Raw genomic sequence first — 27,252 nt, 5'->3', positions numbered from 1 at the left:
TTTTGACCAGTGCTTATTCAATTGTGTTTACAGCATTATCTCAGTTTATTAATTTCCTGGTCACTATAATCTGTTTAGTCTAGTGAAAATCTTAACAATATGCACTCTGGCAGCCAAGAGGTTTTGTAAACATCCTGCCATCCCTAATGACTGTCTTCAAGTAGAGGTACACGTTTAATCAGCAGCACCCACCACTATACAAGGTGTAATGATCTCCTGTGCCCCCTAAGCGCCAGTAGTCACATGTGCAAGATGTCTCCTGTCTCAAAAAATTTTATGAAGAAGCCAAAATAGCCATTTTTCCCATGGAAAGGATTGGATTCAGTAGTAAACTATCTCTTAATACTAGCTTGTAAAGCTGCTGGAATGGTCCAGTAGCCTGGCAGATGAAAACTTTCACAAGGGACACGTTAACACCATTGAATATCTTGCAAGACTGGTAGATTGGAGAATGATGTTTACACTTTTTGGGTCCTCTTTGAAGTACTGGTTCAGTAGCCTGAGTTGGGGGTGGGGTTCATTAGTATGTAGTTACTAATTAAATAGTTAAATTAAAATGTACTTTGACTTTAGAGATCATATTTGACAATTTTATGTTTAAATTCAGGACACAATACTGCGGGGTAAAGGTAACCTTTTCTAGAATATTGCCATAATAAAGAATGAGTGAATGTCTAGGAAAACAGTGGATTATTATTTGAGGTTAGCACCGAGTATCTGAAAAAGCAAGCAAATGAAAAATAGGTTAAAGGAACTAAAGAGCTGATCAAGGGACGCTTTCAGCACAAAATGGTTATAAAGAAAGGTAAAGCTTCAACAGCACTGAATGTCAAAGAGCTCAAAATGAACGTGCAGGACAAATGCTAGTGAAGCTGCACTGAGCCTCCCACTATATACATTTATGATAATTAATGTTTATTTGTGAATTATTCTATTTATATTAGCTATAAGAAAGCACTTTACACAATGCAGTTTAATCCTTTTAAAAGCATGATTGTTTTAGCACAGGACACACAATTACTCTGATAATTCTGGAAACTTTATTGACACCACAGTGTAGAATGGCCCATGCCATCTTGCTGCCAGGCTGACCCACTTTCATATTTATTGTGGCATACTAGCTGGGGTATCAGACTTTAAACTACAAGGCTGTCAACTAAATCACCGCCTCTGACTCAATGTGTGACCCTGAGTCATCACTTAACCATGCTTGTGCTCCAGTTGTTAAAAATATATATGGAAACAATTGTAATGCATCCTGATCCTGTACATTGCCTAGGGTAAAGGCATCTGCCACATAAACAATACTGCAACACAGGATATTTAGCAAATATCCTGCACAATACATTTATATTTCTAATGTAGAATATGAAATATCATGTCCTAATAAATGGATAACTTGTCTCCTGCTGTACAAACAGGGTAGGAAGCTCCATTTTAATGAGGTGTAGCCTTCAGGTGCAGGACATAAATGTTATATATGTATTGTATGTTGAAATGAGACACACTATTGCAATACAAGCAGACTTTCTTTTTCCATAATTACAAAGATGCAATTTAACACTCAACCTCTATCTGGCTATTGATCTAATTGGATTCAGGGTGTGTTTTCCTGCAACTAAGCTTTTTTTCTATGAACTGTATTTTAAAATCTGATATGCCTTTATGTACTCTAAACATCTGGCATACAGGCCACGCAGTTGAGCTGGGTACAAAGCTCAAGTGTAGCATATGCCGCCCTCCCAAGCAGCGCCACTAAAGAAACCCTGCAAAACCGTTCAGCTGCTCTACAACTTCCAGATGCGCACTTGGAAGGAAAAAATTAAGATTCCAGCAATTGAACTGAAGCTAAAAAGGAAACCAGCCAACTTCTGTTCCTTTCTTCCCCTCTGTAAAGATAAAAAGCTTTCAGACTTATTTCCTGTTTTTCAGACACTTCAGCCAGAGTATAAAAGTATGCAATAAGTGCATGTTTTAGAACCTGTTAATAAGGGCTGCAACAGTTCAGTTTTAATCAATAAGAGTCTTAACACAAGCAGCTGAAACGACCACTAGTTTAAAGCGCACATGTTCAAACATAAAAATGAAAAAGGTAATTGCACATTAACAACAAAAAAAAAAAAACAGCAAAGTGAGGTGATTCAGAGGCTTGGATCACTATAATGCAGAAGCACAGTGTTTTTAGCAAATACAAGTCTGGCACTTGCAGCTATTATATAGTCATCAAGACAGAAGTCAGGTGCTTGGCGATTTGAATGAATCTCATTCACTCTGCTTCTTCTAGGCCTGTGCTGCAGTCTAACATATTTATTTAACACAGTAATAAAATTTCCTCCCTTTATCATATAATGTTCTGTTAATGGTAGAATAACTAATAAATACTTTGGTTGAGCCTTCCCAACAACATCCTTGTCTCTACCTCAAGCAGACTTCCCTGCCTAACAGCTAAGTGAAACATGAAGGTCAAACTTTTCTTTTGGGAATCCAACTCAATTTAAAGTGATGCATCTCAATCTCACACATATTTGTACATCATGTTACACACACACAAATGCAGAAATTTTTTACTTGCATTCGAGAAACATCAGGTTTTAATGCTGAAAATGCATTCAGTTTTGGCATATTGAAAAAAAAAAAAGCTATTTACTTTGTACTTTCTAGTTAAACCAAATTTACCCAAACTTGTGATACATATTTGTAAACAGCAAATAATCTACCAAGTTGCTGAATATGGGAAACCCTGTACTAAAATCCTGACATAATATAGATTATCCAATTTGCATTTTGTGGTGGGCAGCATGGTAGTACTGTTGCCTCACAGTAAGGAGACCAGTATCCACATCCAAGGTCCTCCCTGAGCGGAGTCTGCATGTTCTCCCCATGTCTGCATCAGTTTCCTCCCACTGCCCAAAGACATGCAGGTTAGATGACCTGACAACTCTAACTTGGCCCTAGTGTGTTTGTGTTGTGTGGGTGTGTTAGTCCTATGATGAACTGTCGCCCTGTCCAGGGTTTGTTCCTGCCTTGTACCCTATGCTAGAACCAGGTCTGGATTAAGCAGGTTAGAAAATGACATGACAATAATTTGTCAACTTTGTTCTCTTTTTCTTGCAATGTTTACAAAATTTTGATTTGATTCTGTTTTACAAACATCAAAAACAAATAAGTACATAAATGGGTCAAAATTGCTAGACCAGCAGGAAAGATTCTTAAGGCAAATGTTAATTTTACCCGGAATCAATTCACAAGACCAACTGTATACTTCACAACATTTAAAGCATTGATTAAAGAGTGCACAATGCTAAATTCCAAATTTGTTGCATACTTCAAATATAGCACAAGATGCTTTTCCAATTTTTTAATATCTGTAACATAAATGCATATCATGAGAACTCAGTAAACTATCTTTTTGAATTGTATGGGGACAGTTAACAATTGCACAGTTTCAAATGTAATGGGTATAACCATCTTAAACTTATTTCTAAATTATATATTTTGTCCTACAGTGGTTAAAATATATTTGGCTTTCTACAAACAACCTTATAGGTAATACAATAAACCACGGCTCAAGAGTGGATAACACTCCATACCTTTTCTTTAGGTGCATGATTTCAATATTTTTTACTGCTGCCTGTCTACATTACACTCACCATGAATGCTGTGTTGCTTCAAGTACCAGAACCTCTTGACTTTTTATTTGTTAACATTAAAGCTACACACATATATATATCTTGAAGATGTAGAAATACTTCTCAAAATATGTTAGAATTACTATTTTAAATATTTTTACTTATATATGTTTATATATATACATAATTACTAATTATATAATTTTTCCACATTTTGTTATTATTTTGGGGCAGTATAGTGGTGCAGTAGTTAGCACTGCTGACTTAGAGATCAAGCAACATTAGTTTATATCTCACACCCTGTCACTGTCTACATGAGTTTGCAACGTTTCCTTGTATTGGCATAGATTTACTTTCCAAATACCAAAAAAACATGTATATTAGTGATTTAAATTTGGCCATTTGTGTATTAGTGGCCACCAGGGAGGGTTGTTGCCATGCACCCAAAACCTTAATAGTATTCCTGTAATATTCTAAAAATTGTTATATACAGTTTAATTTAAAAAAAGAACAACTTACTGAATTTCAACAATGGGAAATTTCCCATTCTAATTATGACACTGTTTGTAACCTAAATGTGTTAAAACTGTTTTTAAAATTTGCCGGAACAAATTCAGGATTTTTTTTTTTTTTTTAAAAACGAGAAATAGGTTTCATAACATCTCATCCAATCCTTACGTCACCCATAGCTGAATAAGCCATTGCTGTAATAAAAGTTATAATGCAATTATATATATATATATATATATATATATAAATATATATATATAAATAAATATATATAGATTAGACATTTGTTTTTTTTACATAACGTATATGCTTTTTTTCCCTACAATAACCTCAAAGTGTAACAAGATAGACATACAAGTGTTTAAAAACACTAAAATTATGTTATAAAATGAGTACAATGTGTAATATTGCAAAGTTATGAGTTTGGTGTATTAATGTAATGTGAATTAGGCAATTATACTTCATTTCTGATAAGTAAGCATTTTTCAATATGGAACACTGACAAAAACGTATCATCCACCCTGAAATCCAAAGTATATGTAAGAAACATAGTATGTTAAATTTCTGCCTTTCTTTGCACACTCACACACACACACTACTTTATCTCACTATAAGAATTAAACATGTCAAAATCTATCCTTCCACCACTAACTACTGACTCTTGCTTCTCAGATTCAAATAAGTAAAGCATTCCTTCAAGACAACATCAAGTATAGAGCAAAAAAGACAAACACTACATCTTAATTTCAAACGTTAATATATTTTCTATTTTATAGTGAACATATGCATCTGATTTGTCACCCTTTTCTGTAGCAACAAAAAAGATTTCTTTAAAAAAGGGCAATATTTTAAGATGCCTTTTAAAATAAATATTTCTTTTTATATAAAATAATAAAACTTCAAATAAATATTCTTTACACTAAACAATATGTTGAAAAAAATTAGAAAATAAAGGTTGTTTTTGTATGGTCACTGTACAATATACAAGTGGCTGAGGGGACAAGATTCACAAAGGGTGGCTTTTGTAAGGCAAAATATAATCTAGAACATACTGATTGATTCACATTCAACCGAATGTACAACATATTAGTATAATATTTTATCCAGATGCCACCAAGTGTGGCACCATTCTTTCACAGTTGCAATTTTATATATACAAAAATATAATAACATTATCTCTGGTTGGACAAAAAGTAATTTGCTAATTTACATATTTTTCAAGAATTATTCACAAACAATACACAAAGGGTCAAGAAGATTTTTGCAGCTTTAGTTTATCAGTTACTTGAAATCTGAACAGTTAACACTCTGGATATAAGCCTCAGAATGAAGGGGAAAAAAAAGGCTGGGATTTATCAAAAAGCTTTTCCAATTAAAATGGCAGCTAAAAGTGGGTCACTTAAAAATCACTAAGTAAACCCAAACCCCCCCCCCCTTGATAACTACAGTGCCCGAACTACTTTGTTAGCTTTTGCTGTGTATGAAGAAAGTTCTTGAGAGAGCCGTGCCTCTTATGTTGGTTTCTCGTAACTACGAGGTGAGGGATTTGAGACTTTTCTGTATACTGTGTTTGTATTTTTGCATCTGCAACCTGGTCGTTTCACACAATCATAGCATCCTTGGCACAATTTAAGGCAACCTTTGGCTGGAAGGTAGCACAACAAACAAGGCAAAAAGAGGGACAGGAAGCCCATGGCAGACCACCGAACACAACAATTGGACTGACTGCATGAGCAAGGGTTGTCAGCACAGTCATGTTCATCATCATTAGAGCAGTGGTAGAAAATGGCCTTTACGCAACAAATACAAGTACCATAGTCAACCAGGTTCTGAGCTGAGCAAATGCACTGTTTGTCACAAACCCAGCAGGAGGGCAGAGTCCTGGGATTGGTGCATTCCTCACACTTGCACTTTCCACAGTCCTCACAACGGTACATGTGTTTGCCACCCTCTTCTAAGTGCAAGGGTTTCAGCATATCAGACTTCAGTTCCGGAGACTTGGGCTGTACCCTGATTATCCGGTCTGCAATTTGACCTGGCGGCGAGGGAGATGTTCCCAAAAGTCTTTGTTCTGAAGAGGTACTACTCCTTGAAGTAGTACTCATTGTACTGGTTGATCGAGTTAAGGGCACTCGAGAAGAGTGTGAAGAATGGTGGTGTTGACCTCTGTGTGTAAACCTCTGATGCTCTTGCTCACTCATCAATCCATGCACCCTTTCAGTCTTCTGCTGGGGAGGCTGGGAAGTGACAGGCTTTACCCCAGGCCTTGGAGCCACCATAGGTCCTTCCGTGTACTCATTTGTACTTCTTATTATCCTGATTTGTTCAAGTGACAACACCTGAACCTGTGGACTCAATCCATCTCTTGTGTCTATTTCTCCCATATGCTGCCTCCCACCGTCAAGCAAAAAATGCAGCAGGGTAGGAGAACCACTGCCGTTTTGAGTTCTTGTCTCCATCTGTACTCTGAAGAGCGATCACTCCAACAGACCTAGAACACATCTGAAATCCTAAAGGAAAGATACAGAGGAAGAGAAAAAGTAAGATAACAAATTGGATGTAACACAGCAAACTTTCAGAATTAATTACCTAAAAATTAATTAAGAAATCATATCGTGGATAAGGAATTCTGGGAATTTTGCTATTATGCTCAATGAAGTTTGTGTTGTTAAAACAAAAGTGTAGACAAATAAGAAAATACTTAAGGAACTCTTTGTAAATCGTAAAAAAGTTAGGAAAAATGTCTTGTAAGCATTTTGTAGGGAACACCAAAAATGTAAAACTTAAACAAAAATTATTATATTCTTTTTTTAATGGAAGGAAAGGCAACATGTGGCAAGTACATACCAAAGAAGCATTTTTGATAGTTAAGAGTTATTCTTTATTGTCAAGGTCAAGTCTTACTGAATGTCCACTTGCCAAATAACCCCAAACATAAATGAACAGAATACACAAGTATCACGTCACATCTGATCTTTACCACTTGCTATCTTTTATTAGACATCACAAGACCTTGTGACATGTAAAAGCCAAAACCACATTTCAATATCCAGGACCTCCTTCTGTTTGTTTGTTATCTATATTTTCCACTGCCATAACTCTCTCATATTTATGTGCATATAGAAAAATGATAACAAAAACGACATAGGCACAACATATTGATACGGTATGGTATTTTATCTAAGTCATAATATAGAAGATAATGCTCAAAGCCGAACTCAGAAGTAGCTGTGAACAAATTGTTTAACTCAATTAGTGAAACACCAAAGCCAAAGATTGTACTGCAGTATAATAAAGCTAATTTGCATAATAGAAGACAATTTGTGTTTGGTAACTTTATCATAATATCACCAACACTGTTTTTCACAGTAAATGTTCAAGTAAAAAGTGATTTATCAAATAATTCTAAAGTAGTACATTTCAACTGGATGACTGGAAAAGGGATGCTCTCCTTTAATAATTACACTTGACTACCCAGTGTTGTGTTAAGCAGCCAAAAAGGATAACTATAGTCGATAATATGATTAATCGCAATGACGTACCAAAACACTCCACACTGTATATGGTCTACTGTTGACTTTAATTAATTGCCACCAGAGCTATAAAGTATGGTCCAAAATCCACCCAATGTACTCAAAGCAAAGGTTATTAATTATTCACTAAATAACATAATAAAATAGGTTATTGCATATCAGTGCAGTATAGGTTAGTGTCAAAAACTACTAACAACAAATACTTGGCTTTACAAACTGTGAAAGTAAACCCATATTATCAGATAAAGACAAAAGTCAAACAAAGGATTATTCTGCAACATGTTCTTCTCACACATAATGTGTCATTGGTTTTTGAGCACCAATCATTCATAAAACAACCAAAAAAACCACACTTTTTAAGGCTATGAGAACCACATTTGGACTGCTAGCAAAAAAAGGATATATGTACACAATTTCAGAATAGTAAATGCCCCTCGTTCTTTGAGTAAAAAGATTACAAAAAAAATCACCTTTGCACCCAGAGTTTACGGGCCTAATAAGCCCCATTACATCCTTCCTCACTGCTGCACTCTTTGTCAGCTGGAAATGTGCTGCTGTGTTGGCTGCTGGACATGCAGGTCCACCAAGTTCATACAAGAGATGACCAAAACATGCAAGGGAATTAAACGTATAAAAAAAAGTAAAGGTGGGGTTGTGTGCATCAAGAATAAAATAATATTCCCAGACAAATATGAAAATAACCAACGGTCACTTCTCATGGGTGGAGTGGTGGCATTGATTGTTTATTGTTGCAATTTTTCCTAATGTTCACTCCTACTGATTTTCACCTTATTACTTAGGAATTTCACTGCTTATAATATTACACGTTGTGCATGCACACGCACAACAAAAAAACAATGGGGAAATTTAACTCCACGCTTGTAATTAAAAAGTACGCAAGTTAGAGCCACCAGGAGACTGGTCTAAACAACTCAGTGTTTCCACTATCTTAGGGTAACGGTGAGTGAATGAAGGCGCTATATAATTGCTAAAGGGTAACAAATGACATGCCCCCACAGGAATATTAAACATGCAAGTGTGTAAATACCGCATGTGCAATATGCATGAAGCCATCCGGGACGAACTTTTGCCGGAGCTGCCTTGCAGCACAGCAGCAGTCCTGCCCACCCACCCCCTTTTTTTAAGATCTATTCGAGGTCCCTCGTGAATTACAATAAGACCGAACAGGCTTCTTAACATAACAAACAGTCGCCGGCGCATTTCCAGGGCACCTTTATAGATGTAAATCGAAAACAAAAAAGGCGAGTATGAGCTCAATTTTTTTTTTACATTAGAAATGAACAACAACGGAGAGCGGGGGAAGGAAATAATAAATGTGAAGTGCAGGATAACAGGGCGAGCGGCGGTGTGTTTGAAAAAGAGCTGCTTGTAGTTGAGGTCAAAACAACGCAGGAGGTTGCCATTAAAATCGCTATTGCGAAACATGAGAGTATAGTATTTGGCACCACTACACCCTTATTATTTCATTTCTTTTTTGTTAAAAAGAAAAAATCTAGCCTGGAGCCGTCCGCCACCTCGGCCGCAATAAACGTGCGAAGAGCGCGCAAGCGTGCAACCGCCTCACGCGGGTCGAGACGCGTACGCGCACACGGACTTTTGGCAGTCCATGGAAGTGAAGCTGTCACCGTGTAACTTTGTACTCAACGTGCACGATATTCGCTTCAGTCGTCAAGCAAAAAGGCTGCGACGATCAAACTGCGCACGCTGTCAAGCGACCTCCGCCGTCACTAGAAACCGATGCAGCAAATCTTTTAAGATGCGATATCATCCAAAGGATGGGAAAGCGAAGGAAAACGTTTACAGCAACGCCGCCACCATCGCCACCATGCACGGTGCAGCGCGCGCGTGGTTGTGTGAGCAGACTGAGAATTAGGGGCGCAAGGACTGCATTATCGGGGTGGGGCGTTTGGTAAACACTCAAGGGGTTGGAAAAATATGATAAGACACACACTGAGCTAAAGACAATAAAATAAACCACAACATGAGCGAGCATCTTAAAATAGTCAGTACAGGAAAATGAAAAAGTAACTGTCACTTTGGATGATCTCTACATTTACGAACGAGCAAGCTTCAAAGGGCAACGTATACGTTACGGGTAGCTTTAGGATAACGATTAAAATGCAGAATACGTGAAATGCGCCACTGTAAAAAAGTTAGCTTTTTATTGGCTCTGACACAAAGTAAAACGATCGATGTGTTTGAGCGTTCGAAAATAAGCCGAACACACGTTTTTCTGCATGCTTGCTGGGATCGAAACTTTTAACTGATCAGTTACATTAAAATGAAAACTGGTGAACACGAGACTGGATTTACGCCCCCTCTGCAGCCCCAATGGCGCGGAGCTTGGGGCTATGGAAAGTCACTTAACACACACGCATACACGCACATGCACAAACACAGCGTAACCGCACAGGTTAAAAAGTAGCAGCCAGTGACAAATCAAATCCGGATAGTCTCAAAACGTTAATTTACAATGGGGTGTAACAACTGATCCTGCACTGCCGTAGTGAAAAGGTTGCAAAATAATTATAAACACAGTCCTCACCGTGATCGCAGCGCTGCACCCCTCTCCTTAGATTCTCTTGAATTTGCAAATAATTCCAAGCGGAATAGGAGGAAAACGAATCAGAATTAATTTCAGTCCAGTTGAGAATCCACCCAAAAATAACGATAACTAAACAATAATAATAATACAGCACTTCCCAAAACAGGACATAGAGTCTTGAATGATCCAATTCAAATTTTCACGGTCCGCCTTAAGACTTTGCAGGAAAGATATTCTTCCTTCGGCGAACACGAGGGCGTCAGCGGGGGCCAAGTAATGCAGCGAATACTCTTTTGCAAAGAAAGTAAACAGAATCCAGCAAACTGTTGCGACTTCAGCGAAAAGCAAAGCAGAGCGCTGCAGATCGGATTCAGATTAGGACGTGCATTTCAGTGCTTTGGGATCTGGTGGTGTCTGGAAGAGCGCTGCTCTACTTGGTGAATGTTTAGCTGTTTTGAGAGCTGAGGTGCGTTCGAGTTTCTCTCTCTCTCGCTCTCTCTATTTCTCTCGCTCTCTCTCTCTCTCTTTTCTCTTTCCGGAGGAGGTCGGGTTTATGCTGTAAATGGCGTCAAGTGGATCTGAGGAGGAACAGAGCAGTTGTTGTCCCAGAGGATATATCGTATCCGGTCCCAGCTCATTGGCTCGACAGGACTCACATTCACACTGCTTGGTGCCAGCAGCTACTCGGAGCAGCAGGGGACGCGCTTAAAGGGGCAATGCCAAAGTAGGAAAATGGGAGCGCAAAGGAAAAACCCTCTTAAATGGGACACGCCATCCTGAACGAACACGCGGCACATGGACTTTTTTTGAGAAAATCCAAATCACAAATAGTTTATTCCTTTTCAAAACAATTTAGCATAAAAAATGACAGAATCACTATTAAAATGCACCTTTCTCACTTAAAGGATATTGATCAGTCAAATGGTTTTCCCGTAAAATTTAGGAAGAAATTTTCAAGTGTGTTTTAGACACTACGATATTGAATTTGTCTTAAAGTCCTATAATGATAACACGCATTCAGAACACTATCTATCTATCTATCTATCTATCTATCTATCTATCTATCTATCTATCTATCTATCTATCTATCTATCTATCTATCTTGATAAGAATTGTATCTGAATTGTGGGAGATCTGGTTTAGAGTTTGGTCCTCAGGGTGTTGTTTTAATTGAAGGCTGTTACTTTGTGTATTCTGCGTCTCTTGCTAACACTTTACATATATCAAAGCTAATGAATGCCCTTGTATTCAAACTGTCTTTCCACACATCAATAATAAAAGCATCCTTTCAGACTTCAAAAAGCTGCTTTTATTAAGGGGCATCTTGATATTTCTTTAAGGATCAAGAAAATTGTTTCCTTATTACACCTTATTTTTGCCAGTTTGTCAGTTATGTTAAAATAAAAGTAAACAGGAATGCAGGCAGTGTTTAACATAATTTTTAATTTACTGAAGGTTAGGTGGATTGGCAAATCGACCAATGTGTGTGTTAGAGGTTAGGGTAGGTAGTGCCACCATTGAACTGGCATCCAATCTATGTATTGTTCATGACTTGCACCAGATTTTGTATTGGCACAAGAAAATGAAGTGGGGAGTGAATAAAAAAACCCATAAAGTAGCATTTACTGTGCCATTATGTTTCATGTTATTTCAAACAAAATCTGCCTTTTATGTTTTAATCATCACAACTGAGACAAGAGTGACTTTTACAAAAATACTGTATTTGTATGGTAAATACTGTATGTTATTACGTTAAAAAAATGAACTCTTCATTGCAAAGTCATTAATGGCCACCAGAGGGGTTTAGACTTTTTCTTCTCAGTTACATTTCTGACTGTCAGTTTCTTTGAGTATATTGATAATAGTAACACTTAATGCTTTCCCCCCATTATTAAGGCTTTAAGTTTATATAAAAAAAAGGTTAAAACAACTCTCGAGACGAAGTGAAAATACTCTGTTCTTCAAATGGTTATTTATAAGAATTACATATTTAATTGTTCCGTGTTTTAGTGTTTCTTTTCTTATAATGGTTACTCTTTCACATTTAATACTTAATCGAGAACTTCTTTGAATGTCATCTCTTTAAGTAATCATTTTTTGGTGTGAAATAAATATATTTGCACATACAGTACAACAGTTAGACTAATTACTATAATGTGTTTAATATTTATACTAAGGAAACATGGTTAATTTACTGAGCAATAAGATGAAAAATTACACTTCTTAATTTTTACTGGTGTTTTAGAGCCTGCTGTGTTGGTAAATAGTGATTTTCGTAACCTTTTATCAACATATGAGCATGCACTGAAACGGAAACATTTTGCAAGTTGAAGCCAATGACAGGTTTTTCTCTGTATAGATCTTCTAAAACTAATCATGCTTTAAGAATGCATCAATCAATTGAGAGATTACACCATAAAAAATTGTAATGACCTCTGTAAATGACAAGTAAGTAGGATGGGTGAGTGGCAAAAGCGTTACAGGGTTGTAGGTTCAATCCCCACCCATGGTGCTTTGTGAGAGAATCACTTAAGATTCCTCCAAATGCAATTACTTAAACAGTATATACTGCAGTAAGGTTCTAAGCCAAATAAATTGTTTATATGTTCCAGAATGACCTGGTGACCTTGTATTGTAAGATTTTAATAGTTCTGCATGTCATAAAATGCAATTAAGAGAAGCTAGAATCAGGAAAAGCATTCAACCTTAAAAAAAACTACTCCATCACCCCCCAGTGTTAGAGGATATTTGTGGGGTAACCTGAATAAAACCAAAAAGGAAGAAAGAGAAAGTACTATCTGCCACAATGTTATTTTTCTTATTATCACTTGTTTATTGTGTTAAATATGTTACTAAATTCAGATGCAACTATATCCTAACTGATGACATTCTTACACATTATCCTTGACCCATAAAAGTTTCAGGAAATATTTAGTAAAAATTTCCCTTGAAGAGCTGTAGGTCTCATATTTTGCATGTCACAATTGATGCTTTCCACCAGCTGCAGCCATAATTGCTATACATGAGTTGTTAGTTTTTGTTTATAGGCAATCTGAACATACATGTGGTTGGCGAGGCACTTTAAATATATTAAAAATGAGTAACTACCATCTTTCCTGCTTTTGCCCAGTTCATAATCTTTTTTTTTTTTGTAATTAGAAAATTAGAATATTTTTCTTACAGACAGATGCGTATTTGTTTTCAAATAGTTCAGATGCGATGGCACAGTAGGTTGCATGCTGGGTCACATAACTTGCTTTCTGTAGTTAGCTTACATGTTGTCATCATGTTTGGGTGAGTTTCCTCTTTTTTGTCTCAGAGTCTAAATAAATGTTCTAAGGATGATTTGTGATTCCAAATTGCCTAGGATTAGAATGGATTAGTATGGATCAGAGTTCTGCGTTTTATTTTTTCTTTTGTGATAGGCCTAGACTCCCGGCGACTTTGAATTAAACATGTGCATCAGAATGTTGGAACGGTGCAATCTAAGCAAGCTAATTTGGAAGTCTTCGGTCCTTGTCTTTTTCTTTTTGTCTATTATGGGCTTGAGTGTTTAACTTGGAGTGTTTAGATCTTTGGATTTTAAGACTCAAGACTGCACCTTCAGTACTCACCTTCATTGTGCTGCCTTGAACAAGTTACTTAACATGTCAGTACACCAACTCTAAAAATGTGTGAACAATTGTATTAGACTTGTGAAATGCTGTACCTCAGGATGAAGCTGACTGCAAATGTGTTATGTTAAATAAATTGTGTGAGATCCCCAGTCCCCTCACACTATACCAGGAGGTGTGATTCAGTGTGTTAATATTATAGCTTTGATTAATTTTAATTATCAGTACCTTAATAAGTGATAATAACTATAAAGACAAAGATTCTCAGTGGGTATTAGTACTGTCACTTTAGTAAAGGTCACACAAAGTGAGTCAGATTCCTGAATTTGTTAACATCAAATGTGCCTTCTTTTTGCCTCAAGAAAAATCAATATTACAGTATTTATTGCAGAGCAAGGTCAGTGCTTTGAAAAGTGTGCTGTCATAAGAGTGAACCATTTAGGGTTTCACACAATTTTTGAACTTATTTTATTAATGAAATGACCTCATTTGCAAACCTTAATAACTTCAGTTAATAAATATAATGTAAAAATATTTTCAGAATTCATCAGGTTTAACTGAAATACTAATATATAGCAGCATATACTTATTTTCTTTTAACTTTATTGTGCCATCAACATGTTTTATTTTTTTGAACATAATCCCGTGCATGGCATTATGAGACTTATTGAAGGTTGGATGAAGCCCTTCCCAAAATTCTGTTTTTATGTGCAGCCTTTCTGAAGCCTTTACACAAGTTTGACATTTTATTGTTCTAATTTTCTAATAATTCTAACGTTTGTATTTTTTATTGGGTAACTACTATATTGTAATTTAAATTTTTTAACTCCTATTATTAAGCATTCTGATCAGTTTCTGACGAGAGTGCTTGTTTTAGTCTCTGAATAACACACAGTTTCTTTCTTCGTGATTTTCAGTCCTGTAGAGAATTTTTTTGTATAAGTTGTACTGTATGTACTTATTTCTTAATAGATGTGACTTGGTTGTTAACTAAGTAGAGCAGATTAGGGACACTGCTGAAAAAAATGTCTTGTTCTATTTTGTAGGAGTATTTGGCAATGAAACAGCTCTGAACGGCTACAAGCTTCTTTTTTCTCTAATTTTCTGCAGTAATCTTCTTCCATACTTTCACACCTTTAAAAATGAAAGCTAATTTGTAATTATATGCACGTGTGACCTCCTTTTTATTGTTTCACCATCCACTGAGTTACTTCTATATCACTCTCGTATTTGGCAACCAGTTGGGCTTCTTCCTGCCCTGAATACCACATCACCCCATTATTCAGGCATTAGCACCCTGTTCCCCTGCTGAATTTATGAATGAAAAGCCTTGTTGTTCTTTATAAATAACGTAGGTTTCCTCAGTCAGTCAAATTCAAATAGAAGTGATTGCCAAACAAAGCGACTGTATGATGGACAGGCCTTTCAGTTAGTGATCAATGGACACAGGAAGTTTTCTAAAGGACATAATGTGGGTGGAGTAACTTGCACTATTTCTTTATAAAATGAAGTTTAGAAAAAGGAAAAAAAATGGTGTTTAAAGTTTGAAAAAAAAACACACACACATAAAAGTACACAGTCCATTTGAAAAAACTGTATATGTAATATTCAGATAATGCAAATTCATTGTAGTTTGTAAAACAAATAATAAAATACATACATAAGTGTCAGGCTGCCATTTTTGTGTTTTGAATGCAGCTCTGTGCCATGAGGGCTCCTTACCCAGTATAGCAAAATCCCCAGCTGAGAAGTTGCTTTGTCGTGGGCCCCCTTTTCACAACCAAGGGGAAAAGGTAATTGACAGCACCATTGTTCAGCTGAGACCCCCGCTGCTTTAAAATACTCAGAGGCTCTAGTCATACGTTGTCAATAAAGCCTGTCAGAGGTGATGAGTGAAGAAGGAGCTCTTTAAGTGGACAGGCCTGAGTGACTTCTTCAGTCCTATTCGGGCAGCCTTGGTTTGTGTTAACCAAAAATAACTTTCAAGTCATATTTCAAACTGTGTTTCCTGAACCATACAAGCAACAGCTGGTTATTTTTTGTTGTAGAAGAAATGTAAAAAAGATTTACTTTTGCATCGGAAGTGGAGACGAAAGAAGTCTCTATCATTGTGGTCAGGAATGAATAGAAAAAAATTATAAGCCAGACTTTTAAAAATAATTAGACCCTAGGCCATGTACTTTTTCTCCAGTTCTGTTTCTCTTCTCCGGTCTATTTTAATCTGTAACTGAAAGGATAAGAGTTATTAGATCACTCATTTGCTAGCTTGGAGGACAGATACCTTAAATCTTTTGGCATCAGGGTCTTGGAACATGTTATATTAAACTATCACAGCGCAAGGCTGGGGCTGCAAGAAAAAGAATAAGAGGAATTTGTAATGCCAAACCATGTAAAGGAAGCCCCAAAGCAAAAACTAAAAAAAAAATTATTTGTGCCTGTAGGGCTGAAATTGTAATTAAAATATCACACACCAAAAAGTCACAAATTTTACTTCTAAGCAGCTTTCAGAAACAGTGATGAATGGGCATGGTTCAGACTAATAATTTAAAGAAAAGTAACACATATTATAAAGGCATCTTGTAAATGTTTGGTGACAATATTATTGCTTTTTTTCAATTTCCTAAATAATTCATTTTTATAACATATTCAATCTAATTTTGTTTGTTTCTTTCATGGTCATTTGCTATAGTAGTGGAGATATTCAGTGATTCATATGCATTGTCAAGGGGACATGGATTGGCTGGCCTCCCAGAAGGGTAAGGAGCAAAATATTTTGAATGTAAAAACAGGGGACATAGATGGAAACAGTGCCCATTCAGGCTGGCATAATGGATGGATGGAAGGAAGCATCCTCCAGGGGTCTTGTGCATCCCCAGTGTAATAGGTGGCACCATCCTTCTGGTAGATTTCCTATGTGCACACTCTCAGGGTTGCATAGAAGTTACAGTGCCAATGGGTGACCCATCTGAGTTTCCTGAGAACTGCAAGCGCGAGATGTGGGGAGGAGCATTCTTTGTTTGAAGGATTCTTTGTTTTTACATAATCTTTTATGTAAACATAGGACTTGTGCCTGTATAGTTGCCCCCTACTGGTCTGTATATACAGTTAGGTCCATAAATATTTGGACAGAGACAACGTTTTTCTAATTTTGGTTCTGTACATCACCACAATGAATTTTAAATGAAACAACTCAGATGCAGTTGAAGTGCAGACTTTCAGCTTTAATTCAGTGGGGTGAACAAAATGATTGCATAAAAGTGTGAGGCAACTAAAGCATTTTTTTAACACAATCCCTTCATTTCAGGGGCTCAAAAGTAATTGGACAAATTAAATGTCTGGAAATAAAATGTTCATTTCTAATACCTGGTTGAAAACCCTTTGCTGGCAATGACAGCCTGAAGTCTTGAACTCATGGACATCACCACATGCTGGGTTTCCTCCTTTTTAATGCTCTGCCAGGCCTTTACTGCAGCGGCTTTCAGTTGCTGTTTGTTTGTGGGCCTTTCTGTCTGAAGTTTAGTCTTCAACAAGTGAAATGCATGCTCAATTGGGTTAAGATCAGGTGACTGACTTGGCCATTCAAGAATTTTCCACTTCTTTGCTTTAATAAACTCCTGGGTTGCTTTGGCTGTATGTTTTGGGTCATTGTCCATCTGTATCATGAAACGCCACCCAATCAATTTGACTGCATTTAGCTGGATTTGAGCAGACAGTATGTCTCTGAACACCTTAGAATTAATTCGGTTGCTTCTGTCCTGTGTCACATCATCAATAAACACTAGTGTCCCAGTGCCACTGGCAGCTATGCACGCCCAAGCCATCACACTGCCTCCACCATGTTTTACAGATGATGTGGTATGCTTTGGATAATAAGCTGTTCCACACTTTCTCCATACTTTTTTCTTGCCATCATTCTGGTAGAGGTTGATCTTGGTTTCATTTGTCCAAAGAATGTTTTTCCAGAACTGTGCTGACATTTTTAGATGTTCTTTAGCAAAGTCCAATCTAGCCTTTCTAATCTTGAGGCTTATGAGTAGCTTATACCTTGCAGTGCACCCTCTGTATTTACTTTCATGCAGTCTTCTCTTTATGGTAGACTTGGATATCGATACGCCTACCCCCTGGAGAGTGTTGTTCACTTGGTTGGCTGTTGTGAAGGGGTTTCTCTTCACCATGGAAATGATTCTGCGATCATCCACCACTGTTGTCTTCCATGGATGTCCAGGTCTTTTTGCGTTGCTGAGTTCACCAGTGCTTGCTTTCTTTCTCAGCATGCACCAAACTGTAGATTTTGCCACTCGTAATATTGTTGCAATTTCTCAAATGGGTTTTTTCTGTTTTCGCAGCTTAAGGATGGCTTCTTTCACCTGCATGGAGAGCTCCTTTGACCGCATGTTGTCTGTTCACAGCAAAATCTTCCACATGCAAGCACCACACCTCAAATCATCTGCAGGCCTTTTATCTGCTTAATTGATAATGACATAACGACGGACTTGCACACACCTGCCCATGAAATAGCCTTTGAGTCAATTGTCGAATTACTTTTGAGCCCCTGAAGTGAAGGGATTGTGTTAAAATAATGCTTTAGTTGCCTCACATTTTAATGCAATCATTTTGTTCACCCCACTGAATTAAAGCTGAAAGTCTGCACTTCAACTGCATCTGAGTTGTTTCATTTAAAATTCATTGTGGTAATGTACAGAACCAAAATTAGAAAAAAGTTGTCTCTGTCCGAATATTTATGGACCTAACTGTATATGGTAACGTGTGAGTACCTGTCTTGCACCCCAAAACATGAGGTTGAGTCTCAGTACTTTAGGAAAACCAACTTTATTCAGCTTGAAACAGGAACAGTATGGTTATTTATTGTAACAGGATCTACCACTCTCCTATACACAGACACATGAATCAGGCAAGGTGCTTATAGTGCGACTGCGATCTTTTTGAATTTGTTTTCGCGGCGAACTGCTCCAGCGCTGGGAGCCCGCAGTTGCCCCGGCAACCAATAGACTATCTTCTATTGATGTGGCAGTCACACTTTCGGATGCTCTTCGGCGTGTTGTCCCATTCGGGGGAGCCACAAAAGAGTTTAGAAACCTTACAATATATATATATATATATATATATTGTTATATGTGGCCGGCCGTTCATCCCGGCCAATACCCACAGGCCGCCAGGTGGAGCCCTCCCTGCAGCATGGAGGTGCCCCGAATGCCAGCAGGGAATTCTGGACAATGCAGTTTTTATCCCCAACCCTGCTGGATGCCGTGGGGGCCGCTAGGGGATGCTGCAAGGAGGAACAAGGATTATTTGCCCTACGCCCCGGAAGTACATTCAAGTCACATGGACAGGAGGAATGACGTGCTTCCGGGTTGAAGAAGAAAGGATTTTTATCTAACCCGGAAGTGTTCCTAGTCATGTGGACAGAGAGGACGAAACACTTCCGGGTCAAGGACTATAAAAAGGACTGTGAGAGACCAGAGTGTTGTGCTGAGCTGGGTGGAAGGGTGGCAACGCGTCTGGGAGTGGAGGATTGTATTGATTGTGATTGATTATTGATTTATTATACGTATGAGTATTGTGGAGTGTAGGTGCTTTGTGCACTTTATTATTGTCCAAATAAATAATTATTGGACTTTTACCTGGTGTCTGAAGAGTGGTCAGAGGGGTCAAGGGGTCGAGAGGACCTTCAAACTGTCACAATATATATATGTATATATGTATGTATATATATATATATATATATATTATGTATTTATATACAGTGCATCCGGAAAGTATTCACAGTGCATCACTTTTTCCACATTTTGTTATGTTACAGCCTTATTCCAAAATGGATTAAATTCATTTTTTTCCTCAGAATTCTACACACAACACCTCATAATGACAACGTGAAAAAAGTTTACTTGAGGTTTTTGCAAATTTATTAAAAATAAAAAAACTGAGAAATCACATGTACATAAGTATTCACAACCTTTGCTCAATACTTTGTCGATGCACCTTTGGCAGCAATTACAGCCTCATGTCTTTTTGAATATGATGCCACAAGCTTGGCACACCAATCCTTGGCCAGTTTCGCCCATTCCTCTTTGCATCACCTCTCAAGCTCCATCAGGTTGGATGGAAAGCATCGGTGCACAGCCATTTTAAGATCTCTCCAGAGATGTTCAATCGGATTCAAGTCTGGGCTCTGGCTGGGCAGCTCAAGGACATTCACAGAGTTGTCCTGAAGCCACTCCTTTGATATCTTGGCTGTGTGCTTAGGGTCGTTGTCCTGCTGAAAGATGAACCGTCGCCCCAGTCTGAGGTCAAGAGCGCTCTGGAGCAGGTTTTCATCCAGGATGTCTCTGTACATTGCTGCAGTCATTTTCCCTTTATCCTGACTAATCTCCCAGTTCCTGCTGCTGAAAAACATCCCCACAGCATGATGCTGCCACCACCATGCTTCAATGTAGGGATGGTATTGGCCTGGTGATGAGCGGTGCCTGGTTTCCTCCAAACGTGACGCCTGGCATTCACATCAAAGAATTCAATCTTTGTCTCATCAGACCAGAGAATTTTCTTTCTCATGGTCTGAGAGTTCTTCAGGTGCCTTTTGGCAAACTCCAGGCGGGCTGCTGTGTGCCTTTTACTAAGGAGTTGCTTCTGTCTGGCCACTCTACCATAGAGGCCTGATTGTTGGATTGCTGCAGAAATAGTTGTCCTTCTGGAAGGTTCTCCTCTCTCCACAGAGGACCGCTGGAGCTCTGACAGAGTGACCATCGGGTTCTTGGTCACCTCGCTGACTAAGGCCCTTCTCCCAGATCTCTCAGTTTAGATGGCCGGCCAGCTCCAGGAAGTGTCCTGGTGGTTTTGAACTTCTTCCACTTACGGATGATGGAGGCCACTGTGCTCATTGGGACCTTCAAAGCAGCAGAAATTTTTCTGTAACCTTCCCCAGATTTGTGCCTCGAGACAATCCTGTCTCGGAGGTCTACAGACAATTCCTTTGACTTCATGCTTGGTTTGTGCTCTGACATGAACTGTCAACTGTGGGACCTTACATAGACAAGTGTGTGCCTTTCCAAATCATGTCCAATCAACTGAATTTACCACAGGTGGACTCCAATTAAGCTGCAGAAACATCTCAAGGATGATCAGGGGAAACAGGATGCACCGGAGCTCAATTTTGAGCTTCATGGCAAAGGCTGTGAATACTTATGTACATGTGCTTTCTCAATTTTTTTATTTTTAATAAATTTGCAAAAATCTCACGTAAACTTTTTTCACGTTGTCATTATGGGGTGTTGTGTGTAGAATTCTGAGGAAAAAAATGAATTTAATCCATTTTGGAATAAGGCTGTAACATAACAAAATGTGGAAAAAGGGATGCGCTGTGAATACTTTCCGGAGGCACTGTATATATACAGTATGTGAGAGTGTACATATATACTATCTACTAACTCACACAGTGAATCAGCCATTGTGGCGCAGCATCAGAGAGCTTTGCCTCAGGCGCTGATGTCCGAGGTTCGATTGTAAGGTGATGCAAAAGTACATACACCTGATGAGCTCCAATAAGGGCGAAACATGTGTTGTGTACTCTTTGTATTATTTGGCAGATACTGTATCACATATCTATGAGCTGCTTCTCGCAACTGACGGAACGTAGCGACCAAACAAAAGTGTTACCTGGTAGATAACCACCTAATAATCGCTTCAGGTGCTGATGTCCGAGGTGTGATCCTTATAAGCGTGAAGCACATGTTGTGTACTCTTTGTATTATTTAGCAGATACTGTATAGTGGCGTGTGAGTCACTGTTTTGCACCCCAAAACACAAAGCTGAGTCTCAGTACTTTAGCAAAACCAGCTTTATTCAACTTGAAACAGGAACAGCAGGGTTATTTATTGCAGTAGGAGCTACCACTCTCCTATACACAGACACAGCAAACGGGAATATTTGCAGCCAGGTCAGTGGCCAAGTTATACTGTTCCCTGTATTTATAATGTTCCTTGCATCACCCATCGGCGACAGGCACGTATAGCTCAACCATGATTGGCTCGCAATTGCAGCGATATGCTGCTGCAATGCGAACCTGCGGTTGCCTCAGCAATGGACAAGCAGTCCTTCACAGACATAATGTGCTGCACACCTGTGGTTGCCTCGGCGACGGACAAGCAGACCTCCACAAATGCGGCAGTGGTGCTTCTGTGAGTCCTAAAAGAGTTAAAAAACCTTGCAATGTATAAATAAATATATATATACTGTATATCTCTAGGTGGCACTGTGGCGCAGTGGGTAGTGCTGCTGCCTCGCAGTTGGGAGACCTGGGGACCTGGGTTCGCTTCCCGGGTCCTCCCTGCGTGGAGTTTGCATGTTCTCCCCGTGTCTGCGTGGGTTTCCTCCGGGTGCTCCGGTTTCCTCCCACAGTCCAAAGACATGCAGGTTAGGTGGATTGGTGATTCTAAATTGGCCCTAGTGTGTGCTTGGTGTGTGGGTGTGTTTGTGTGTGTCCTGCGGTGGGTTGGCACCCTGCCCGGGATTGGTTCCCTGCCTTGTGCCCTGTGTTGGCTGGGATTGGCTCCAGCAGACCCCCGTGACCCTGTGTTCGGATTCAGCGGGTTGGAAAATGGATGGATGGATGGATGTATATCTCTATATATCTAAAATCCAACGTCTTATCTGTCTGTATGTTTGCTTTTTATGAGACAACTACTTAATGGATTTAGATCAAGTTTTTTTCTAGATCGATTTTTTAATTTGCTTGAACATTCCGGTTGATATTGCGACCTTTCTCATTGCGCTAAGTATCATAGTTTGCTTGTGGTACCTATTTATTTGCGCGAATCCGAGAGAGATGCAGTGGGCTGAGGGGAGGGAGGTAGGGCCCTCCTCACTCATGCACCAACCTCTGGGAGTATCTTACATCCTCTTAGCTAGTGAACAAGAGAACAATTTAACAGATTTAGATTGGGTTTTTTTCTAGAATTTCTTTGAAGATTCCGGTTGATTTTCCGACTTCTCTTATCGCGCTAAGAATCATAGTTCACTTGTAGGAGTGATATATTTGCGCTAATCCGAGACAGAGGCAGAGGATCGAGAGGAAGAGGAAGTGTGACGTCAGCAGCGGGGAATCTGTCTACCTCCTCGTTTTGTTGTGTACCTTGCCTCCGTTTAGCTAGCAATACCTTTTTGTTTATTGATTTTTAAAGTTTGTCCTGTTTCACTACTACATGGGCAGAGCCGTGGGGGATGGCTAGTATATATATTGTGAACACTAGAGGGCACTGTTCCTCCCCAAACCCAACAGGACCTACATTCATTCTTCCCTTAATTCTGTCCAGTCTCACTGTCCCTGCCACTGTGAAGTGTTGCCTACATCATGCTTCACCATTGGGATGGTATCAGGCAGCTGATGAGCAGTGCCTGGTCTTTGCAAGAATTAATGCTTGGAGTTCTGCCAAAAGAGTTCAACCTTTGTCTCATCAGACCAGAGAATCTTTTTCCTGATGCTTTCAGAATCTAAGCAGGCTGTGATATGCCTTTTACTCAAGAGTGACTTCCATCTAGACAATCTATCATAAATGCTTGATTCACAGAATGCTTCTGAGATGATCATTCTTCTGAAACAGAAGACTTTTTCAAGCTTTTTAGAGTCCATTGGGTTCTTGGTCATCTCCCCGAACATGTCCTTTTTGCCAGGTATCTCTGTTTGGCTGAATGACCAATTCAAGGAACACTCCTGGTGGTTCCAAACTTCTTCCATTTCACAATTGTTTCCTGGAAACACTTAAAGCTTTAGAAATGGTATTTATAACCTTATCATGATCTATGCCTCAACATAATCTAATGGTTTCTTGGACTTAATGACTTTTGTTTTTTTCTGGCATGCAGTGTGAATTGTGAGATCTTAAATACATAGGTGTGTACCTTTCTAAACATTATCCAATCCATTTTATTTGACAGAGGGGGTCTCTAATCAAGTTCCAGACACATCTTAAGGATAATTAAAGCAAAAAGGATGCATCTGACCACAATTTGGTGTGCTATCGCAAAGGGTCTGAGTACTAATATAAATTAGAGATTTCAATTTTTGACTTTTAATTAATTTTCAAAACATTCTAAAACATGTTTTCACTTTGTCATTATGTTTTATTGAGTGTAAATTGATGGGCAAAAATTACATTATTACCCCGAAAGAATGTGCTGCAAGGGGTTCTGGGCATCACAGAGGCAGTAGTTCTCCTCTGTGCCATGCCAGACATGTATATTTCTGGATCTTGGAAGGGTATGGAATGTAATAGTAATGAAAGAGAGTCATTCCCGACTAAACTAGTGCTAGCTGGTATATCACAATATACTTCAAATAATTAATAAAAGCTATATACAAAAAGATTTTGTAAGTTTGAATAGTTAAACAGGTATATTACAAAGTATGACAAATATAACAAGAAAAATAAAATGGAAAAAAAGATACCAAAGAACACATAATTGTGTAATATAATTACTATCTCCAATTATTTTTAATCACTTTAATTAATTTTCCTGTGACACCTGTTAAGTGATTTGGATGATAATTACTATGAATGAAACAATTTCCTTTTAGAAAGATGTAATATTTCATTCAGAAATATACCAGTTAAACAAGGATCCTATCAGACTCTTTAGGTAATTGCTGTAATTCATAAGAGCACAGCAAATAATTCAAAGAAATCTACAAAGCACATATAATGGCAGGTAGGACTTTGAGTAGGTCCCGTCAATGAGGACTGTGCAATTTTATACTTGATATGAGAGTGAGGCACCTCCAACAGTTTCTTTACATGTGTGGTATAGGCTACTTTCATATTTGCCATGCTACATGGCATGTGTTGGTAAGTCTGGAAAAAATCTGTCAATGAATGCCTTTTAATAATAATAGGTTTTATTTATGTAGCTCCTTTCAAATGCTCAAAGTGCTTTTTATTAATATATTATACCTAATGTTGTTTTTGTTGTACTTTAATATTTGATATACTGTATATTTATGTAATAATATGCATTTCAAATGCTAAATGATGTCTGCAGTAAAGAAAATGTGTTGTAATAAATATTTCTGAGATACAGTTAGTATGAATTTCCATCATTGTGGATTAAATTGAAATGTTTTAATGAACGAAAATGATTCCTGAGAACACTCCTCATTTTACAGTAAATTATAGATGAGGACTGTCATTAAATTAACGAGACTGCAATTAGATTTTTATCACACTTAAGTTATTCCACCCTGGTAGCATTCTTGAAAATTTTTGTTTATGAGGTCCATTGGGACATCAGTTACAACTCTTTGGATGTCTTCATGTGTCACTATCATCATGACAGACTCTTTATGTACTAAGAACTAAATCCTACCCCTTGTGCAAACCACACTTCGTGACCACATGTTTAAACTGATGCGCAAGAATACATTGCATAGAGTTAAAAAACTTGCCCTAAATACATTTTCTCACTTGTGTTCATTATTTATTCATCAGACTTTTCAATTTCTTTATACTTCTTCCATTTGTTGATTTCTAAGTTTTAAACAAGCACAGCATTTTACTTTTTATTAGTTCAAATCTGCTATAGTACATTAAAAGTAATACTTCTATATTTTCTGCATATTTCGGATGTGGAGAAAGTGTTTTTTCATAATAAAATAACTTCATTTTTCAATGTAAAAGCTTTTTGATATTTCTGGAATATGAAAGATTTGTGTTTGTATGTCTGTGTGTTTGTGAGTCCGTCAAAAGATTTTGTGGTGACTGAGAATGAATAAACCAATTTCTCTGGAAGTTGTAGGGCAACTTGCATTTGTTTTTATTAAGAGTTGATTAGGTTTTAGGTGAATTACAGCTATTCAGCTTTAAAGTTCAATATTTTTAAAGCTGATAACATCATGTTAAGAAGTTGCTGAACAATATTATTTGTAATTTGTTTGAAATACAATTAGTTATGGGTCAGAATGGAATTATTGTGATCAGCACTTCTTTGTCTTAACTTCTGGTCTCGGATATGGGATTTCAGCTTGGCCATCATCTCTATGTTTACTTTCTCTATGAATTCAGGTTTCATCCCATGTCCCAAAGACAAATGTATTAAGTTAATTGACATCTGAACTGGATCAGTATGAGTGAATATGGATGGATGTGTTGGTGTGCTGTCCCAAGGATCCCATTAGCCTCCTTGCTCACTTCTGTACACTGTCTGGATGTAGATGGTGATGAGTCCAGTATGGCTTCTTGGTCGAGCTCATACGGGGTACTTTCACGCCTCCTATGGTGTATTCAGATCTAACATTTCTACTTCTTAGGTGTAATACCTTACATTTATTGCCTTAAATTTTATCTACAACCAATCTACCAAAGCCTTTATGCTGTCCAAGTCCACCTGTAACAATTTATCTGATTGTAAATTATCTGCCTTTCACTTAGATTGGAATCATCTACAAGCTTAACCATCTTGTCATTCATATAATTATCCAGATCATTTATATATATTGCAAAGAGGAGTGGCCCTAGCACTGATTCCCAAAGGACACCACTTTTTACAATAGCTAATTCTAAAAAAGGTCCCCCCATCATAACCTTTTGCTTGCTCTTTTTGAGTCTGTTACAATGTATCCACCTTAATGCTTCTAGCTGGTACAAGTGCAAGTGTGATTTACAGAAAGAAAAACTGAAGATTTAAGAGGAGTTTGAATGTGTGGCACAAGGGACAGTGGCATTCCTGTTGGAATTTTCATGGTGACAGTGTTATGGGTGTATTGTGAATGGGCTGCCTTACTGCTGACATCAGTTCTGTGATCAAAAATGGATTATTAATGAAAAGAGACAATGAAGATTTATAAATGTGACACAGCTTATACAGAGTAATTGATGAGTTATTACAGGTGGCGCAGTGGTAGTGCTGCTGCTTTGCAGTAAGGAGACTGTGGAAGATTGTGGGTTCGCTTCCCGGTTCCTCCCTGTGTGGATAGTGCTTTGAGTACTGAGAAAAGTGCTATATAAATGTAATGAATTATTATTATTGTTATAATCAGCCAAATGACAGCTGAGTACGGCAATGGTGGTGAAAGACATATTTGAAAGTACAACTTATTGAAACTTATTACAGAAAGGGCACAGTACTTGACAACCCACACAAATTCCACAGGATATCTTTTTGCTGATCAGTTAAATTAGTGAAAAGGTTTTTTCAAGAGGAAACTGTTCCATACCACAAGGTTAGGGAAACACTGAGATGGTTCCAAAAATATAAAAGTGAATTTGCCTTAATACAGTTACCAGATCTTATTACAGTTAAGTATCTTTAAGCTGAGATGGAACAAATAATATGAAGTAACATTTCCCTCCATTGAGCGCACCTGCACTAAGACATGCAGGGAAAATGTCAAATCA

The 27,252-nt window shown here is 38.0% G+C and overlaps 1 protein-coding gene across 2 annotated transcripts; it reads right to left on the bottom strand.

Annotated features, from left to right (window-relative positions):
- Nucleotides 1-4,879: 4,879 nt before the first annotated feature.
- On the bottom strand, nucleotides 4,880-10,751 carry spry2 (sprouty RTK signaling antagonist 2). 2 transcript variants are annotated; one of them, XM_028799573.2, is made up of 2 exons: nucleotides 10,239-10,751; nucleotides 4,880-6,649 (listed from the first exon to the last, which is right to left on the bottom strand). In XM_028799573.2, the coding sequence occupies exon 2, from the start codon at nucleotides 6,596-6,598 to the stop codon at nucleotides 5,651-5,653; it is 948 nt and encodes a 315-aa protein (XP_028655406.1). In that variant the 5' UTR covers nucleotides 6,599-6,649; nucleotides 10,239-10,751; the 3' UTR covers nucleotides 4,880-5,650. The 2 variants fall into 2 exon arrangements, with proteins under 2 accessions (XP_028655406.1, XP_028655407.1); XM_028799574.2 differs by lacking the exon at nucleotides 10,239-10,751 and adding an exon at nucleotides 8,143-8,490.
- Between the last annotated feature and the right edge of the window lie 16,501 nt (nucleotides 10,752-27,252).

This window comes from Erpetoichthys calabaricus, chromosome 4 (assembly GCF_900747795.2).
Source record: "Erpetoichthys calabaricus chromosome 4, fErpCal1.3, whole genome shotgun sequence".
Taxonomy (NCBI): domain Eukaryota; kingdom Metazoa; phylum Chordata; class Cladistia; order Polypteriformes; family Polypteridae; genus Erpetoichthys; species Erpetoichthys calabaricus.
The sequence above is the reverse complement of the archived record's forward strand: the minus strand, read 5'-3'. Positions and strand labels throughout refer to the sequence as shown.

Coding starts and splice junctions, on each gene's coding strand:
- spry2 (XM_028799573.2), bottom strand. CDS start 6,598: ATGGAGACAAGAACTCAAAACGGCAGTGGTTCTCCTACCCTGCTGCAT.